General features: G+C 34.4%; 1 protein-coding gene across 7 annotated transcripts in view; it reads right to left on the reverse strand.

The window, feature by feature from the left end:
- LAMA2 (laminin subunit alpha 2) overlaps positions 1–20,756 on the reverse strand; it is a 521,442-nt gene that overhangs the window by 169,304 nt on the left and 331,382 nt on the right. For 4 of the 7 annotated variants that reach the window (XM_088795458.1, XM_088795459.1, XM_088795457.1 and 1 more), the window contains 7 exons: positions 19,254–19,465; positions 15,493–15,599; positions 13,896–14,159; positions 9,365–9,545; positions 6,405–6,541; positions 2,064–2,300; positions 658–801 (listed from right to left, as the gene is read on the reverse strand). In XM_088795458.1, coding sequence (XP_088651584.1) covers positions 658–801; positions 2,064–2,300; positions 6,405–6,541; positions 9,365–9,545; positions 13,896–14,159; positions 15,493–15,599; positions 19,254–19,465 — 1,282 coding nt within the window. The remainder of the gene's footprint in view (positions 1–657; positions 802–2,063; positions 2,301–6,404; positions 6,542–9,364; positions 9,546–13,895; positions 14,160–15,492; positions 15,600–19,253; positions 19,466–20,756) is intronic. The other 3 variants (XM_074333566.2, XM_074333563.2, XM_074333561.2) reach the window with 1 other exon arrangement.

The raw sequence follows: 20,756 nt of genomic DNA on the forward strand, positions 1-20,756 counted from the left end.
CACTTCTTTAAAGCTAAGTTATGGACTGCGTGTCTCTCTGCAGCACCATCATCCCCATTCTGATGAAGTGTTTTCATAAGAAACAGAACTAGTGCATAGTGAGCAAGTAGGGCAAAGGGATACATCTTTCTTACTTGTTTGCATAGTGAAAACCACAACCTCTGTGGAAACTGGAGTCTTTTATACTAATAAAAAATAAAATTTAAAAGTAGGAAGACTTGAAGGAAAATTAAAGTAAAAACGAACGTGCTTCTGCCCTAAAAATCTAGGGTTCTCTAAAGCTGGTTGGAGTAAATGGGCACCAAATCCTGGTTTTCATTACAACATTAGCACAGATCGACATTCATGCTCTGGGGCCCTGACTCTTCAGAATGTAGCTTTTCTCGTCCCCAAACATGTTTCCCTTACACTGTTTGACTTTTACCCTTGGCATCGATTTCTTCATCAACAATAAATGAACTATTTTAAAGGAAGATTTAAAAAGGCATTTACTCCAACCCTCCAATGGCACATGGCCCCTCTACCATTTCTAAATGTGCGCAGGGGACAAGGTTACTGAAATGTTTTGCCATTTCCTCCTACTCCTCAGTGCCTGGCTAAAGACACCAGCAGGAGCTAATATTATATCATTACATGGCTCAGCAGGTCCTTACTCACCCACGTACGGATCAGCCCTTGTGCTTCAGAGCACTGAGTAGTAGCGCCGAAGCAGTAGCAGCTGCTGCAGCCAAGTGGGTTCTTGGCATCCAGTCCGAATTTGCCAGGTCGGCACCTGTCACAGTGAACACCTTCCACATTCACCTGAAGAAAGATAAGAGTTCCTCAGAGTCCATCATGGCGACATTATGAGAGAAATAAACTTGAGAATGAAATACATGAGCTCACTTAAAAAAACAACAATTAAACAAAAAAGAAAACAATGCAGAATGTGAGACGCCCATCTCAAATGGCGGATGTAGTTGATTTCATTGTTAGGGTTTCATGGTTCTAAAAAATGCTCTATTTATACATAAGCACCATGCTAAGGATATTATTGTACATTGTGTGTTTTTTTTTTAATCTAGGCAGCACATTTCCTGCTTTTCTGCTGTAATATGAGAGTCATGAGAATTCCAAAAGCAAAATAGAAATACTGATTCCTAAAGAGTGATATGATGTAAAGTTGTAAAAAAAAAAAGTCAGCATGTTAAAACACAGACTTGTATAATCATTATATAATGTATATATACTTATATAACATGTATTAAATATAACGCGTGGTCATAGTTATAATATTTAATAATGCAGAATCGTACATTATGTTTTGTTCAGGGCCCTTAATGGCAAAAGCTCCCATTTTCTTAAATTCTCAAGATTATTTTAACAACCACTTCCTGAATTTCATCCTCCTGTTCCTCTGTCCCTCTCTGCAGAGACTTTTTCTTGAAAAGATACCTCTGACCCAGTCTCAACTGCATTTACCCTGGGACTGATTTTTCAGAAATATCTGTGGGGGAAAAAACCCCTCTATCATTTTTAATTGGCTTTTTTCCTACATCATTTAACAATATTAATGAGGGCTGAAATTTCCACAGTCACTGTTTATAATGTCAGTGTTTATATGTGATGGAATTTTACTGAGCTTCCACAGCAGTAAATATATATTTCAGTGTACAGTGATTTCAGATTCATTTGAGGAGGAATGGTTTTCTTAGACTTATTATTTAGCTGTGATTTTCTCTGATGATGCTTAAGCGAACCGTCTTTATCACCCTCGCAGATTATTCTTGTTTGAGCAAAGCAGGTAGATAAAGAAAAATTTACCATTGAAAATATATCCTCTCTATGAACTAGACAACAAAAAATGTTAGGCGTTGGTTAAAAATATGTTCATAAAAAGCAGTGCTTATCAGTGTGCTCATGAACATACGTCAATAAAAACTCTGTGTCTGGCAATGAGTTTTTGTTTTACTGTTTGTTTAGCTTAATGAAGTAGGAATAATGAACTCTGAATGAAGTTAATACTAAGGTATGAAAATAGAAGCGAGTGAAGTTTTTCCTTAATGTATTTTGGCAGCACATACCTTACAAGTGCACTGCCCAGTCCGATCAATACAGGAGCATTTTTTAGTCTCTGAATCACAGGTCGTGTCATCAGTCCCGGGCAGGAAGCAGTCACAGAGACTGCAGTGAGGGTAGTTCCAGTGACCTCGAACGCACTCTGTACATTTTGTTCCAGAAAATTTTGGATGGCAGTTGCATTGGCCTGTGTTTATGTTACATTGGAAATCCAAGGATCCCACCGTGCTGCAGTTACAAGCCTATGGAAGAGATAAAAACAGCAACCACTAATACCATTTCCTGGGAAATAGCTTAACATTTTAATTCTAATGTTTCTATGCTCCCATTAAACACATACTAATCATGTGTCTATTATATCCTTTGTATTGTTCTAGTTTAGTCGCTTGGGAAATATCAGTGAACTAAAATTAAATTGCTGCCTGCATTTACTAAAATATATGCATGTCTAGAAACCATAACGTTATTGAATAAGGAAATGTATATTCTCTGTCTTTTTGTGGCAAGGAGGATTTAGGTATGGGTTTTCTTCAAATGCTTTTTGTTTCATAGATTAAATCTTAGACAAAGTCATTTTACCTTATCATTTCATTTTTTGGCATTTAGGTTGTATAGAGACATACTTTACAGTGCAATGAAAGGAGACAAATATAACATAATGGAATAAGCATTATATAATAGACCAAGGGCAAAATACTGTGAAAACATATAAGAACCACCAAACGAGGTGTTGGGAAGCCAGAGAGAATGTAGAGAAGTGATATCTAGAGTTTGTTTTTGTTTTTTGACATTTAGTTTTGCAGGCAAGACTGATTTAAGGTGCTTTGTTGGTAACCTTTTTTTTTTCTTCTCCCTAGATAGCCATAAGATTTTCTCTTTATTTAAGTAATTCAAAATTTTACTAGAATTTTTAAAAATTTGAGGTTTTTTTTCTTATTAATTGACTGGAACATGGTGAGTTCTTTCAGTTTGAGAACAAAGTTGTATCCTGATCCAGTATTATTCAGATTTGTTTTTTATTTTTATTTCTGTTCTAATTGACCACTTTTCTTCTCCAGGATCACCTATAATTTCTAAAGCATATCAGTTCTATCTGCCAAATCTATACATCCTTATGTCTTCTGTAGTCATTTTCATATTTGCCTCCCAAATTTGTCTTCTATTTTATAGTTCCCATTTTCCACAGTGAAAATTCTATCGTATATGTATGTCATCCATGCTTATTTTAATTACACTACTGCATTTTTAGCTTCTTTTCAACAATTTCTTTATTTCCGTTCATCTATGTGTCTTTTTGTCTTATATTCTTTTAAATCTTTCTCCTCTTGATTTACAGAGCTCATATCTCCTTGCAATGTAATAAAAATGCCAAGTGGATTTCTAAAATATCATTTAGGATCTTAGAATAAATCATTTTCAGAGACTAGCTGTGCCAATGATCAATCTACTGTCTCTGAGCTTTAAATTCACACTTCCTTGACCTGTTTTGTGATACTGTAGTTACAAACTGTAGACGTTTCTCTGTGATCAGGAAGTAGAATGTTAAACTTAGTCGACAGAGGACTCTAGACAGACCCGATGAGGTCATAGTGGTGGGCGGACACTTAGCACCTGGGTCCTGGTTCTTCATTTCTATTGTCGTTATTATTTTATTATTTAGCATGGGAGTCCTGTGGTCCAGAAAGAATTCCAGCTCTGCTCTGAGGCCACTCTCTCCTTCAGGCAGCTTTCTGAGTAGCTTCAATCTGTGTACTTGCTCTGACCATGACAGGCTGCTGCTAAATAGCTCTAGCATGCCCACAGCCTTCCACAATGGTAGGTGGTGTCCACAGACTAGCAATTGCCCCCAAACTCTGCCAAGTTTTTTTTTGTCTGTCTCTCTCTCTCTCTGTGAGTGTGATTATTTTCTGTTTTACCGTAGGCAGATTGCATGTTCCTGTGGTTGCCACACTCTTTTCAAAGATGTCTGAACCTCAGCCTTGTCAGGGCGGAAGATAGGGAAGTGACCTCTTCTAGCCTTGGTTTCTTTATGGTCCCCTCCCCCAGCCCATTAGCTTAGTAGCAGTAGCTCTTTTGTATCTGCTACTTCAGGATCCCTTATCTCTCTCTTTTATCCTTTTTTCGTAACCATCTTCTACCAGTTAACAAGTCTTTATAGTCTTCTTTCCCGGTTTAAATAACGTGTTTCTGTCTTCCAAGTGGGTCCTGAGTTGATATCCAAGTAGGTACCTTCTCACTCTGTGTCTGAATTTGTTACCCCATAGTATTTGCACGTCGTCTATCACCTAACTCTTTTTGGTGCTGTACTATTATTTTTCTCAGATCTATAGCTCTATGGCAGACTCATATGAGTAACAACTTGCCAAATTCCCAGATCTAAGTCTGGCTGGATTTCACTTTGTATTTCTCACACATTCATTGCTCAGCTTAATTCTCCTATCTACCACTACTGGAGATATTCCTGCTTCTGTTCCTGCCAACAGTAGTTTACTTATGGGACTATTCTTTCTAGGATGTGATATACAATCACCAGCTTCCCATAGATCATCTCTTTCCTGTCCTAATCTGGGTGAACTATTTTCCCTGATTCTGATATTAAAATAATCACTAGGCCTTATTTTCGTATCTTTATAATTAAGTTTTTTTTATGTCTTCATTGATATACAGTAAAAGGGGATGTATAGCGGTGGCTTCTAAAAGTTATTTTAAACCCAAAATGTGATTATTTATTATACTACAAACATGGACATATTTTTCTAAGTCATAGAATAATAACCCACTGTCATCACCCCAAGTAACATCCTTATAGAACATCAAGAGTAGAATGAGATTTCAAAATAATGATGATTAACTTAAATATATTTTCCTTCATTCAAACAAAATCGGCCATAATCAGAAATAGAAAATTATGGATGGAAACTACAATCATGTAATAAATTAAAAAGATGTCTCGTGAGACATCTTTATCATTTAACTAAAATATGAAATGTCTACTACCCAATTTATGGTATAAAACCTAACATTAATTCTTAAATATTAATTTACAATACAAATAGACCTTAGGACCTTTGCAAATTAGGAAGTTTATAAAGAAAGTTATAGTAAAGAATAAATGAGACCATCAGCCATATGTTTAAATAGCACTATAGCCAACATCAAACTTAAATCATAATTAGATATAATGTTTAGTTAGCAACAAAGGATGTGTGCACTATTTCCCTGCTAGAGAAAGATGGCAGGCTTTTAATTCTTTTTCAATAAAAGCTCAAATGGTGTATATGCTCACACCTCAGCACAGAGAAATTATCCATGACGCAAAGAAAGGAAAGTTATAACTCAAATCACTGTTGATTTAGATAATAGTCTTTCACGTATTTTAAAATAGTAGAATATATGCTCATAAATACTTTGAGGGCTCTGTGAATTTTTTAATAATTGTTCATAATGATGAAGTGTCTGTTCAGAAATTTAGATTTCTAACAGTGGTTCAAAGTAATCAAAAAATTTCAATCAACTTCAAGCAACATAATGTTTATTCAAGGATCAGTAAACATGATGGTATCAAACATATAACCACTTTTAAAAAAAGAAACTTGGTCTATATTTCATCCTGATTTATGCCCTGAGCATTATGCATCAGCTTCAATTTCAGGAGTTTCATTAGAGTTTGGCCACATCGTGCGACTTTGTAAATAGAATGGAAACCTCCTAAGTTTCCCAATGGCTTATTCATGAGTCCAGACTTCTTGATAAATTTTTGTTTTGTTTCCAAAAATGTAGCTTTGTGAATCTTCAAACTTAATAGTTACATCCACCCTGATGCTGGATAGATTTCTCTCAATGTGAGGCTGGTCATGAAATACTCTATGGCCCATCCATGGAAAAAATTGAGGATTTTTCTAAGCTTAAGGTTGTTAATATGACGCTTCAGAATTATCTCAACTGTTTACTAGAAACTGAAACCTAGTCGTAATTTGAGGGTAATTCCTATAAATTTTTGGCAAATTCCTTTAGTTAGTTCCTAATTTCTTTGTATTGTGCAGATAAATTACATTGTGTCTAAATATAAAGCTCTAGCTATTTCCATTTTATTACAGATTTTGTTGTTCTTTTTTCTCCTTTTATGGTAGGTGCCTTGGGTGAAGCTGCATAAATGTGTACCTTACTTCATCATCTTTTCCACAAGTAAAATGTAAGATACTGATCAACATCTACATTGACTCCATCGTGATAGTTCTATGTTGTTTTGTAATACAATATTGGATATGGAATGCCCAGCTATAGACCTCTACCAAAATAAAAATTGTTAAAAAACATTATCAGATGAAATAAAGTGATTCACTCACCTTACAACCAGAGATAATGCTGTGGCCCCAGGTATTAGGTACACATTTAGAACACTTCTCTCCAATGGTATTGGGAGGGCAAATGCATCGACCAGTGTTTGGGTCACAATTATTACCCAGATGCGAGCAGTCACAAGCTTCATAGATGAAAGAGCAAAACACAAAAACAAACAAACAAAAAAGTAAAAATTTGACACACAATGTTGAGTTTTATATTGTGATTTGTGCTGATTTATGTTCCATACCATGGTTAAGGACTCTTGAAAATGAAGACTTAACTTATTTATCTTTTATGTCATAGTACAGTGTATTTCACAGAGGAGTTGTTCAATACATGTATGTTGTAATTCATTTAATAATTTCATTTTTAACTTTTGAACTAATGGGAAAAAAAGTACTGGTGTATCAGATTCCATGATAACGGTGCTACCTTATAACTAGATACTATAAAGTTTAAAATTTTGATTCTATATTTATTTTAAGTTCATAACTAATACTTCTATACTACATAGATTAAGAGTTCCTTCCTGTTGACGACTTTAATTTGAAAGCTTAACAGGCTTCCTAAATTAAGTATATGCTGACATAAATCAGGATATCTCAGTTTTGAAAATATTTAAAAATAGTTGAACTATATAACTGTATATATGTACACACAGACAGACACACACACACACATATAAAGATACTTTTGAGTTTTATTTACCACCTGCCCTATTTATTTTCAATAGATTTTGCATATTCTACCCTATGATGTGACACATAAAGAGTGCAAGTTCATCCCTACCCATGCACTTTCTCAAGAATGCAAAAATAATATTTGAGGTCTTCAAAGTCATCCAAGACAAGGAATATATGCCACTTATTAGCTATAGCTGACCCAGTACTGAGTATATTTTAATGCAGCATTTCATATTAAAAAAGAGACAGCAAGAGAAGAGAAACCAAATACTTGGATTCAAATAGAAGACTAATGTTATAAAAAACCTCTTGTTATATAATGATTAAATATTTTAAACAAAATCCATTTGGGATAGTTGATTAAGTTCACATTTTAAGGGATCACAATTATCATTGCTCACAGCATTTCATACCAACTGTGAAAAATGTTAAGCACAATACGTGTCATAGGGTAAACACTAAATAAATGTTAGCCATTTTTGTTTATATTTGTTGCTGCTAATTTTAAGCCAAAGGATTTATTTTATATGTACCACTTATTAATAAGAAAAATAGTTCACATTATGTTTAAATTTATGTGCTAAAAAATGTCTTGGGCCAGTTCAAATAATTACTTGCAAACAAACCTCTCTAAGTAGTTCTTCAATGGAATCCTAACACTGAAAAGGAAAACCTGAGTATTTTCTAGTTTTCTCCTGCCAAAACAGAATGCTTGCCACATTGAATAATATAATAAAGAAATAATGATAATAACAATAATAAACACAACATAGCACTTATATGCCAGGCATTCCTCTAATTATTTTATAGCCATTAACTCAACTAATTCTTATAAAAAAAACGCAGCAAGGTAGATACTATTAATTTCTCCATTTAATAGATGAATTTTGAAGAGGGGCAGGGAAACCAGGTCACCCAGTCAAGGTCACGTATTTAGTTACTGGTGGAATCTCTGAACAAATCCAAATCATGCTCTCAAACATAATGTTATCCTGCCTATTTTGTGATTGTTCTCTGTTCTGATTTTCTGGGTTAAATGATACTAAATCTGCATTTCTAAAATGTGATCATCATTTCAAAATTTTTAATAACGTTATTGATCTCATTTATAATTTCTGGTAGTAGATGTATTTGAATGTATCTATTTAAGTACCATTTAATTAATTCCTATTAAGTAAAAATGAAAGTAAGATTTAGATTTGGAGACAGAATATATTTTTTAATGCAGCTTCAGAATTTTTTAGTGTATACAGATATTGGCTTAGAAATCACATGCAGATTCATAGAGGATCGACGATGGTGACATTCAGAATAATTTATAATGGCTTAATTTATGATTGCAACTGTGTATCAAAGATGGTTGAGAATATCTAAAAGGTATTGGTTTTTAAAGGAATTTAAAATATTATTCCTGACACTTCTTACATAAATTCACTACAGTAGTCAATAACAGAATCTTAAAATCTTACCAAGTATTTATCATGGTGCAGAGAGTGTAAGAGTATCACCAATGTTGAAACAGTGAGTTTAGTAAAGAAAGGTTAATATTCAATCTAGTTATTGCTGAAATAAGGGTCAATTCCAAATTAGTGGCACATGCATCAGTGCTAATGATAAGTCTTTACTTTCAACTGTTTTGTGCTAATTCCTGTTTTCTATATCATGATTTCAGAAAGGTTGTAGCTGGACATATGAAAACACTGCTTGAAGAAATCATGGTGAGAAATCTCTGCCTGCATTTTTCTTATGAACTAATAAATATCTACAGCCAATCTGTTTCAAGTTACCTAAAAATCAGATGTAAAGATATTTTTTGTACCAGAAAAATATATTAAATTCCCTGATCCTTGTACCAATTTTGTATAGGAAAAGGAAAAGTTGCAATGTATTAGCTTGGGAGGAGCGTTTCAACTAAGACTACATTGGCATCAGAAAAATTGAACATTTGACATTCAAGCTGCAGTAGCTTTTGAGTGACTGGCTGAATGGAGGTCTCAGACAGGGAGAGAAAGAGCCAAACTGGGATCTGCTGATGGATTTGTACTGAGTATTTGCCAGTACAGCTATTTATAGGGCAGTGTTTCAAACCACAATGTATTCCTTTTGTCAAATTATTTAAAATAAATAGACATTTTTATTAGGTTAAATATTTTGTGTCATATATTTGTTGCCAGGTGCCTTTCCTTTAATCTCTGTGGACCCCAATGAACAAACTGCTACGGATGACAAGACACCAAAACCAGAGAATGAATGTGTCATGCTTCGTCTTAATTACAGACCTGTGCATCCACCTTCCTGGAAGTTGAAATAGCCATGGGCACAGCGGTCACATTTCTTTCCTGTTACTCCAGGCTGGCACCAACATTGACCACTCTCTTCACAGTCAAATGATTTAGACCCAAAGGAATTGCAGTTGCAGGGAACACACCCTCTTGTTGACTGTAGACCAAAGGTTTCAGGCTGGCATAGGAAAGAAACATTAAATTTAAATCAATGCATTTACTATAGAGTAAGACGCACAGCACTGAAAGATCAGGTGGGAACAGAGGAGCCCCAGGGTTAGCAAGGTTTCTTCGCTGATGTTACTCGTATGACAACTGAGTTGTCATTTAATCTAATGGAACTTTTAAATAATATCGAAAGAGAAAAGTTCAATTACTTTGAAATTACATCAAGGTAAGTGGCAGAATTAGGGCATTCTCATTCAGTCTGATTTATTTTCACTAGCCTTTCGCTATACTTTCCAAAATTCTAACAGCATTGTGAAAATAAGCTATGGTTGGTATTTTTATTTTAATTAAAAATTGATTTGCTTAATTCCTAACAATCTGAATTAATTATGCCCAGATCTTAAGAACTCCTTCTATTAGGTTGGTGCAAAAGTAACTGCGGGTTTTGCAATTATTAACCTTTCAAACCACAATTACTTTTGCACCAATCTAATACTAGGTAAAAATGCTTTCAATATTATTGACCAGCAGCCTAAAGTTAAAATACTTTTTTTCTTTAGTATTTGTTCTAACTCTTTTCGTATATACATAAACACTTCTAATCATCACTACAGGGCTCACATAAAAAATAGAATCTACAGGTTATGCCTACAATGACAAAATAATTGGTTTGACAAACATCTAGTTTCTTGGGTTTCATCCTCACAATCAAAACTGATTTATGAAAACACATATCAAAGATTAAAGGGAGAAAAGCTTTTATTCTCTGATGAATTATCCACATGCATCTCTCTTATCTATTTATAACAAGTAACTTCCTATGGTCCAGTTTTAATTACTAGCTTTGGCTGACTTTCTTGGAATACATGTCATCTGACTGAGAGCGAATGTTAGAAAATGCTGATGAATTAAAAATCATTCCTACTAGAAAAACGGAAAGCACATATCCTCCTTAAAGTATGTTAGGGTTGTCTTTTTAAATATAAAGTATGTCACAGTATTATAATATCTTAATCTAGAAAATTAGTCTAAGTAATTTCTCCTTTGTAAAAATAATTCCTATTTTGGAAAACTAGACTTAATAGTTACTTCTTGGTAAAAATACATCTTGCTACTTACTGTGAGCCATCCAAAGAGAAATCAATAAGCTGCATTATATTTTTGCCATTATCATTAACAATATTTAAAAAAAGTTCTAGAAAACAAAATCATACTAAATATGAGTCTTTTAAAATGACTATAGCTAAGAGTAGTTTTGTTTTTAAAATGTAAAATGGATTGAATGAGTTTGATAATCATTTTAATCTTTATATTTGCTGCTGAATTTATTTTTACTACATGACTAAAGATTTCACTATATGACTAAAGAAGAAAGTGTCTATCAGTTCTAAAAAATGACCTAATACATGATATTGAAATTAAATTCAATTATATAAGGAAAAATACAAACAATACCATATTTTCATCCATTAAAAAACAATTCAGTGTAAGCTTCTAGATACCTGGCCTAGAGAAATAATCAGAAACTGGGAAAATGGTTAAAGTATAAGCATGCCCATTATAATATTATTTATCATAGTAAGTAATTATAGAAGCACTTGAATGTGCGATGTTAGAGCAAGTTTGAATAAATGAAGTTATGATATATTCATGCTACGAAATGATATGCAATCATTAAAATCCTGTTTTGAAGCAGTTTAAATGATATATGAATATACTTAGGATATAGTATTAAGTAAAATTTTAAAAAGCAGAATACAAAATTATATATACACTGTGATTCTAATTACATACTTATAATGACACACCTACCACTCAGATACACTCAAATAGAAACATATATATATATAGAAAAAAGACTAGAACATAATAAACTAAAATAGTTTTTTAAAATATGTGAATCATAGAAGTAATACTTTTCATTTGTTTTTATTTCCTAAATATTCTGACTTATAAATCTGAATTGTAGAGATAGTGCTTTATATCCAGCCTTATTTTGTAAATTTTCCTTATTAGCTCTCACACACACACACACACACACACACATATATATATATACATCTATATATATAGATGTATATATATATATTTAATTGGTAAATCAATAAAATGTTAAGTAAACTTCCAAATCAAAGTTATTACTAAAAAAATTCCAAAGTTGATTATGTAAAGAAATATATGAGAAGAAATGTTTCTATTACACTTTTCAAATATTTAAATTACTATGTAGTTTTAAGGTTAAGTTATACCAAAATAAATACTGCTAAATTTCAGTAATGACATTTTAACAAATTTGGTGTTTTAAAATTTATTTCAGAGACTAGGGGAAACCCCTGAAGTCAACAAACTTAAGGCGTAAACATCTCTAGTCAGTAATCAAAATTAATGGGGTAAAGCAAATATGGGAGAGGGTGCCTGTCCAGTTTCAGTGGGAAGTTTGTTGAGCGCCCATAAATTATTCGCATGTAGAATAATAATAACAAGTAGAACTTACACGTTGTGCTTATGGTGTGCCAAGCACCAAGAACACCAAGCACTGATCGAAAGCTGTTTACAAATATCAATTCATTTAATACTCAAGACAATCCCAGGAGATAAATATTATCATCTTTTTCCATAGTGGTGAAACCAAAGCACCAAAAAGTCAAGTAATTTGCCTAAGGTCATCAGCTAGCTAATTGTGGAGTCCCGATTGCAAATCAGCCAGCCTGTATTCGGAGTCTGTGCTGCTCTCAACTCATACATACTGCCTCAGGGGAAATACCATCTCAGGACAAAACTACACTTGCATACAATAGTACTTTAGGATATGTAGGAACAGGGCATGAGTGAGGGTTAAATTTCTGCTAAATTTATATTTTGGAGACATTTTGATCAGTTACGGTCTTTTTACTTTGTGTATGCATTTGTCTTTAAAAATAAAATCTTTTTTAAACATTTATTCCTTTAATAGCAATAGTATTAATATTACCTAACACTTACGAGGAACTCTCCACATCTGTGCCTTATGTACTGTTCTCATGAATACCTGAAAGAGTCATGGAAGTGCCTCAACAGATCTTCCTGCAAGAGAATCTGCAGTGGGGAGTGTCATTGAACGATAACCTCTAGCTTCTATTCTTTTGGATCCACGGGAGGAGCTCACGCCAGGTCATACTTCTAGTCAATGACTGATTACAATTCAGTGCTAGAACATTTTTGCCCAAATCAGTATTCCTCTAATGGGCAAATTTTGCTTGGGCATTTCCTATTGGCCTGGTCAAGAATTTGGAATTTTGTCAGGATGTACCAAGTGAGGCTTTTCTACTCAATCTTTCCTTCCCTCTATCCTTTCACATAGTCAGAGCTGCATTGCAGCAGAAGCCTCCCTGCATACTAGGCTCTCTCCCTTTCATCCTTCATAGGCCTTTCCCCTGGTAAATCTCTTGCCATTTGCCTCGTGGAAAATCCAAACAGATGCAAAGCCTATGAAGTGGGTCCTACTAGAGATGAAGAAGCTGAATTACAAGAAAGATGTAAGGAATTGTTTTATAGCTAGAAGTGGTGAGGCTGGGATTTGACCTGAGGCAGTTTGAAATGAGAGCTAGTTTTCTTAAAATGTCAATAAAGCCAAGAAACAAAAGCATGCTTTTTTTTTCTTTTCTTTTCTCTTCTTCTGTTTTACTTCATTCTCACTTTTATCTCCTACCCTCAACTCTCCCACAGGCTCTAAGTCTACACGGGCAAGTCCTGTCTCCTGTTACTCTGCAAATGAGCTGTGGACCTATTCTTCTCTGGGCCCTTCCTCTCTTTCTTCCTCCCAGCTTTTGTTTTGTGAGAATGGGGACCAAATTTTAGTAACAGAAAACATGCTTCCTTTACTTTGTGTATGCTATGCACGCACAGTGTGTGAAAATGTGTTTCTTGTATCTTACAGCAAAATTATGATGTGGAAATATAACAAAATCATTAATTATGATTAAATGTCAGGTCAATGGACTGAATTTTCTTGGGCAACTCACTTCCTTTGCTCGATTTCCCTTCATTTGTTCATCCATAGAAGTGAGTTTACTCTAAATGATGCCTGAGGTTCCTTCTACTTCTAAGATTATAGATTCTCATGCACATTTTTTCCTCGTTTTCTACATATCCATGATTAAGTGAAACTTTCATTAACCGATGGACTTGAAGATTCTTTTGAAAATATATGGATAGCTCTTTTTAAAAGGCAAGGCTTCAATTAGGAATTGTCCAGTTTTTGCATTTGCCATTTGCACACTTAGCAACCATTATTTGGTAAAATGGCACCAGGGATCGCCAGCTGCAGCACACGAAAACACAACATGCCAAGGCACGAGCCATGCAGCGCCTCTGGGATTACCGGAGCTGCGGGCCGATAGGCTCCCCGAGGGCACCCGCTGGAGCTGCTGAAACCCCTCCTCGGGGGAGACCCCAGCACTTGTTGTACTCTCTGCAGCTGTTCCTCCTGTCGGTGCACCTGCCTGCCGAGGTTGCACTGTTTCCCTACGAAGCCTGATTTACAGACACATCTTCCTGTAATGTCACACTGTGGTGACACAGAGCCAATGGGGTTGCAGTCACATAACACACAGAATCGTTTCTTTGGGTCCCACCACATAGTGGACTTTCAAAGCCAACAGAAAAATAAAACAAAAACGAACAAACAAAAAAGAGCATACAATATTATTTAAGAGACAAAAACAGATGGTATTTTTAAATTTCCTACAGACAGGCCAGTTTGATGACCTCTGAGAAAAGCTTGTTTCTCCTTAACAGGCTTTAGCACCAAAAATACCAAGGGTGCCAAAAAAGTGTATACATGTTTTAAGAGATGTTACCAATGTATTACTTTTTGAAGTTAAATTGAATCACAGTAGCTATGTGTAGTATGACGTTTGCTCAAAAGATGGTGTTAATCAAAGGAATGCTAGTGTCACCATGCCACGGGCAGGGCAGTCAAAGAAAATGGCAGAAACATGGTTGTCATCCAAGGATCGCAAGACCATTTTGAAGTTGTATTTGAAATTTGAGAACGTCCTCCTGACTTAACACCCCTTGACTTCTACCTGTGGGGAACATTAAAGGATGTGGTGTACCGTAGAAAACCAGCTACACTGGCAGTACTTCAGGAAGAAATTGAGATGGCATGTGCAGCGATACAAGTGGACACTTTGGTCAACTTTGCTCAAGCAATCATTCGCCATAATCAGAAGTTTCTGGACACTGACGGTAACCACTTTGAGCTACTCTTAAAATTGCAGGAGTTAAATATGATTTGTGTCCATCTTTTGTTATTGGTATATATTGAGTATTACAATTTTAATAGTTTTTTTTTTTCCTTTCTTAAAATGTGCATGCATTTTTTTTGGCACCCTCTGTACATATTTACGTGAAAGAAGTAGTGCAAATCTACCTGCTCTCAAGGAGGAATCTCAAAGGCTTGCCATACTTTTGTTAAAGAACAGAGAGCAACAGATTTTGATTATTGTTCCACTTTAGCAAAATGATGTCTCTAAAAACTACCTTGATTTGCTTCTCTACTGAAAACTTTTAGGTAGAGTGCTCACTGGAACTAACTTTCCAATGATGGAACTAGAACAAAGAGTTTGATAAAAGCAAAGGGTATGACACATTTTATTCTGCCAAAAATGTAAAGGCAAAGGGAAGAGTATTTTATTCTCCATAGACTGGGATTTAATTTGTATCTTATTTGTTTCAGAAACATCTGAAGTACAGTGAATATTACATAAACTCACTGCCAAGGAAATATAGATTGATGGTCAAATGCTAGTGTACAGAAAATTTTGTTTTATTTTGAGAAACCATTTCAATGATCACAATATTTTACATGTAGAGTTACGTGAACCCTTCTTTCAATACACTAAGGTGTATTTCCCTGAAAGCTCATGAACATTTTCAAGGAGAAAGTAATTCATTGGTCAGCTCCTGCTCCTTACCTTGCATTCATCACACCGCTGGCCCTGCACATTAGGTCTGCATTCACACTGTCCTGTCCTAGTGTGGCAAATCTCAGAGAGGGAGCCATTGGCATGACAGCGACAAGCTGCAGAGAGAAGAGAGATCTGTGGCTGGGGAAAAGTTTCTAGTAGTCTTAATGTGCTTATTAAATAATAATATCTCCAAAATGGTAAAATTGGCAACTAATGTTTAGAACAGAATGTTTTCTGATTTACTAGATGATCTGTTAGGCGTTATGTTATTTGATCTTTACAACAAATCTGCAAACTGTAAGAATAATTCATGTAAAGTGTTAGCACAGTACCTGGCACATAAAGTGCTATTAAAATATGAATGTCAGGATTATCACTCCAATATTGCGAATGAAGAGAGTGAAATTCAAAGAAGCCATAACTCACACAAGGCCACCTGATTAGGTAATATAGCTGAGTCCAGAACCTCAGTTCTCTGACTCCAAGTCACTCCTCCAGCTGTTTCACTTCTTCACAGATACATTGGGTCAACATTTAAAATATTAGAATCCCATTTTAGTAATCCATATTGACTCAAGAGCTAAAATAATTTTGATAAGTTATCAAAATTAATAGCACCCATGGCATAATATTAATGCCACTAGCAATCAAGCAACATTATTTTTTTCAATTTAATTATTATTTATGGTGTGCCTGATTTGTTTTAAGCTTAAAAAATGAGCATGAGGTAATAAATATATATATAACTTTAATATTTAAGATTAGCATTATAATTTTTAAAAATCACTTTTATTTTAACATATATACTATCTCTCCAAAGATAGAAAATGTATTCAGTTTAAGTAATCTTTTGTCATATCTGTATTACGAAGTTTGTCTGACGTTATTCTAAAACATAATAAATCAGTCTAAAAATTAAATGGCCTTTTCACAAATAGAACAGTAATTAATAGCTCAGTATTTTTAATGGTATACATACCGTGTTTCCCCAAAAATAAGACCTAGCTGGACAATCAGCTCTAATGTGTCTTTTGGAGCAAAAATTAATATAAGACCTGGTATTATATTATATTACGTTATATGATATTATAAGACCTGGTCTTATAGTAAAATAAGACAGGGTCTTATATTAATTTTTGCTCCAAAAGACGCATTAGAGTTGATTGTCTGGCTAGGTCTTATTTTCAGGGAAACACGGTAATTGTTTTGAAACCAGAATAAAAACATGATAGGGAGACAACATGGGAATTGAGAACATTCATAGATGGTTTTGGTAAATTTTGTACAATATCTCATGCTTCTGGATACTTTGATCTGAGCACAATTTATAAATACATTATAAATAGCTAATCCATCAGTTTATGCTATTTTTCTGTTCATCTGACTCCAGATTCTACTTAGTTTTATTGCTTTCCTAAAAACTGCTTGATTTTTCTTCCAGTAGTTTGGCATTCAGTGTCTGTGAACTTGATACTAGTTGGGTAGCCAGTCATTTTCCTCAGGCGATAGCCCAAGGATGGTCTATAGTTGAGGTCTGAGTAAAGGCTGAAGAAAATATTTTATTAAACTATCAATTTCATTTGAATAGTAGAATAATTGCATATAATTTTAATTTCTTTATGTAAGTTCCTTATGTATATTATACATACATCTTTAAAATCTCAAATAATTTAGAATTTAGAAGCCATTTCTTCTTAGAGTGGGGAATACAAGATTAAATTGAATTAAATCTTAAAAATAACAAAAGCAAAATAGAATTTTTAAGTGGCATTTTTAAATGAAATATATGACACTTTAATTTCATTCTTAATGATTATTATCTTAAAAATACCTAACAAAGCAATGTAAAAATTTTAAGTGGCATTTTTAAATGAAATGTGTGACAAATAAACACTATACGTAAATTTAAAAAGCAAACTATATTTCTTTGTAGTGTGTACTTTTCATGAAAAAATCTAGAGGCAGCTAAAATAATGGTTAGCCATGAATTTTCTTCTCTCGGAGAGTTGTTATATCTATGAAAAATTATCAAAATACATAATAAATGAGTTATGTGTTTAATCTTAATTACATGCTAAAGAGCATTAAAAAACATAATCATGTCTATTTCTCATGGCAAGTGGTATAAAAATTGGTGATGATTCAAAGATGTTTTCATACCATATTCTTTATGTGTTGTTAAGGCTTCATGCCACAGATCCCCAATTTACCACAACAAAATGAGTGGAAGAAATCTCCTCAAATTTATGGGGGAAATTATTGGAAAATAGAAAAAGAGGTTATTAAATGATTAACACAGCCCTAAAATCAGTGGACCACGGATACTCACGACTACCACAAGCACTACTCCTTAAGGCACTACCTACCGTAAGCATCCCAGGCCCCAGTCAACTCTCCGGATACTCTCCATGTGTCAGATCCTTTAATCCCCAAAGAAAGTTATGTTCCTTTATGTAAATGATGAAACTCAGTCTCACTGAGGTCAAATGTCTTACCTAGGTCACATAGCTAGAAAGTGAAGATCTGGGTGGCATGCTTGAACAGAATTTCTTAAGCTTTCTATGATTTTACATAGATGCCATAAACCCAGTGTTTAAAAGCCCTCCTGAGCCTGATGAAAATTTTGCTTAAAAAAAAAAAAAAAAAAAGTCACCAATTTACAGATAATACTAATGGATTCCCATTGTTCCAGATAATTATTTGTTTTTGATTCAACAAATTGTCACCTTTCAATGACAAAAACTGGCACTCACCTTTAAAATCTATGAGGAAAAAGATATTTTTAAAATTGAAATTGGTGTCCTACCAAGTCTTTGGTGTTTACAACAGAGATAATAAAAGATACTACATTTCCAGAGATTTCTATAATGTTGCAATTCCTGGGACCCGATGACAGGAAGCGTTCCTCCTTACATAATGCAGCTGGCAGAAGTAAACTGGTGGGATGATACCACACCTTGCTCTGTCTAAAGATTATGACAGCAGATGAAGCTGACGATGACAGTGTAAAGCACTCCAGGACTAATATAGACTAACATTCCATTTGACGCTTCACAGCAAGATCTCCCCTGCATATTCTATTACCACTAATATAAAGCCTTTGTAAATTCTATGCCGTAGTGTATTATACAGCTACGGAGGGGAAGTGGAGGGAAGGGATGTACTGACTGATAGGAATGAAGCCCCACAAGAGCAAATTTTGTGGAAGGATAACAGAAATAACATTCTACGAATAGTCCTAAGGTGAAGGTTAATAACTCAAACATTACAAATGCCAGTGTGTAAAAATATTGGCAGAATTTTACACCTGTGATGAAATGTAAAAAGTTCACATATGAAAGCAATACTGACTAGCACCTACTGTCAGGTACTAATGAAGTAATATGGGTTGATACATTTATTTCAAGAAAATGATTATAATTGAGATAAACAATAAAGGATAATTAGGTCCTACCGAGTTTCTAAATTCTTCTTTCTTGCTATGGATATAAGTTGTTGTTTTTTAATCTTCATTACACATGTAAACAGAAATATGTGTGTCATTTGAAAAACAACCACACTTCTGCAATGCAGCAATTTTCAAGAGACTGACTCTATTAGTTAGTAAAAAAAAGATTTTAGAATATGCAGACTCTGTGTATAGGCTGTGCATCTCATACATGTGTTACAGATAATTTCCTACTCTCCGATCCCACTCAAGAACTCATCTGCTACTTGGAGGTGTAATGCATCAATTCTGTCAGGTGCATCAATAGTTCAGGACTTACGCTGACAGTTCTTTGCATCAACTGCATCTCCAAAATATCCATCAGCACAGCGCTCACAGTACCGGCCTGTTGTACCTGGCTTACATATCAGACAGGAGCCAGACAAGCTGTCACAGCTGCCAGGGATGGAGAAGTCAAGGTTGTCATTGCATTGGCATGGCTGACATGATCCTCCAGCTACAGAAGGTTGTCCAAAATAGCCTTCTGCACACCTAAGGCGAAAAATTTCATCAGTGAGTATTTGGGAAGAATTGATGAAACCCATCGGGGCAATGCTTATATATTTTTGACACTACCCCTCTCCCAGGATACGTTTTCCTTTAAAGTGCTCCTTTTCTCAAATGCAAGGTGATTAAAACAATGTTTGTCTACAACTTCAGTGTAGATACAAGATGGAATCCTGCCAGCCCCACTAGTAATTAGATTTTAGCCAGGAAAAAAACACACAAAAAAACAAAAACCCTACAAAAACAAACAAACAAACAAACAAAAACTTGTTACTGGCATTGAAGAGGAGACCAAAGCACAATAAGAAATCTGCTACTGGCACTTTGAGGAAACCAGGTCCGTGTTGGAAAGCCTTTGTAGTACAATACATCTTATGGATCTACTGCAATTGGTTGTTTTCTGTACAAACATGTAAGGTTTACATATTTTTGTTGCTGTTGGAGCAAGACCTTGTTATGAGGAAATAGGCTCACAAGGAAATTTATTAGTGAGAATTCATAATTGATTAAATAGAAAATTATAACTCAAAAGGTTATCATTATTATTTGTGTGGGGGCTATGGGAATTTCTGCATTAAAAATAGGTTTGCGTGTATCTGCATGTCCATACAGAGGCAGATTTTCATTGAAGAGTCACTGAGAAGCAGGTATGCCTGTGTATTATAGTAACATGCCAAACAGCGATGCTTAACTGTGCCCACAACTCATATTAGCATACTCTTGGTATTTTTTAAAGGAATAAACACTATTTTACATATTATCGGGAAAAAACAAAAGTTTGTTTATTTATGAGGCATGACAGAGAAGATTTTTTAAATTACAGAATCAAATTTCCCATTTTCCATATGTTAGGTGTTACAATGCTACTTCATGCTACAGATGCACAGATACATCTTTATAGGAAGCACCTTTTAATATTCTGCTGTCTTCTCTTATAGTAAGCCACACTTGCCAAAAGAGAAACAAAACAGTGCATCTGAAATCTTATGGTCAGGCTAGCTCTGTTATCTCTGCCATTTTTGCAAAATAAAAAGTATTTCGCAGCAAGGGTCAAAATGGAAGGGGAACAAAAACAATGTGGGAGAATATAATTTCTACGGTACACTACTTTTATACTTATCTACTCACATGTATGTAAGTCATTGTATAGAGAAATGCTCTCTACCATTCGAAGGAGAAATGGTTTAAATCCAGTACATCACATGAGAATATTTTAATAACATCACAATAATGGTGCAGAGTCATTAATTTGGTAATATACATGGATTATTCTAAG

This window comes from Rhinolophus sinicus, chromosome 2 (assembly GCF_057876585.1).
Source record: "Rhinolophus sinicus isolate RSI-liver-muscle chromosome 2, RSI-T2T, whole genome shotgun sequence".
NCBI lineage: Eukaryota > Metazoa > Chordata > Mammalia > Chiroptera > Rhinolophidae > Rhinolophus > Rhinolophus sinicus.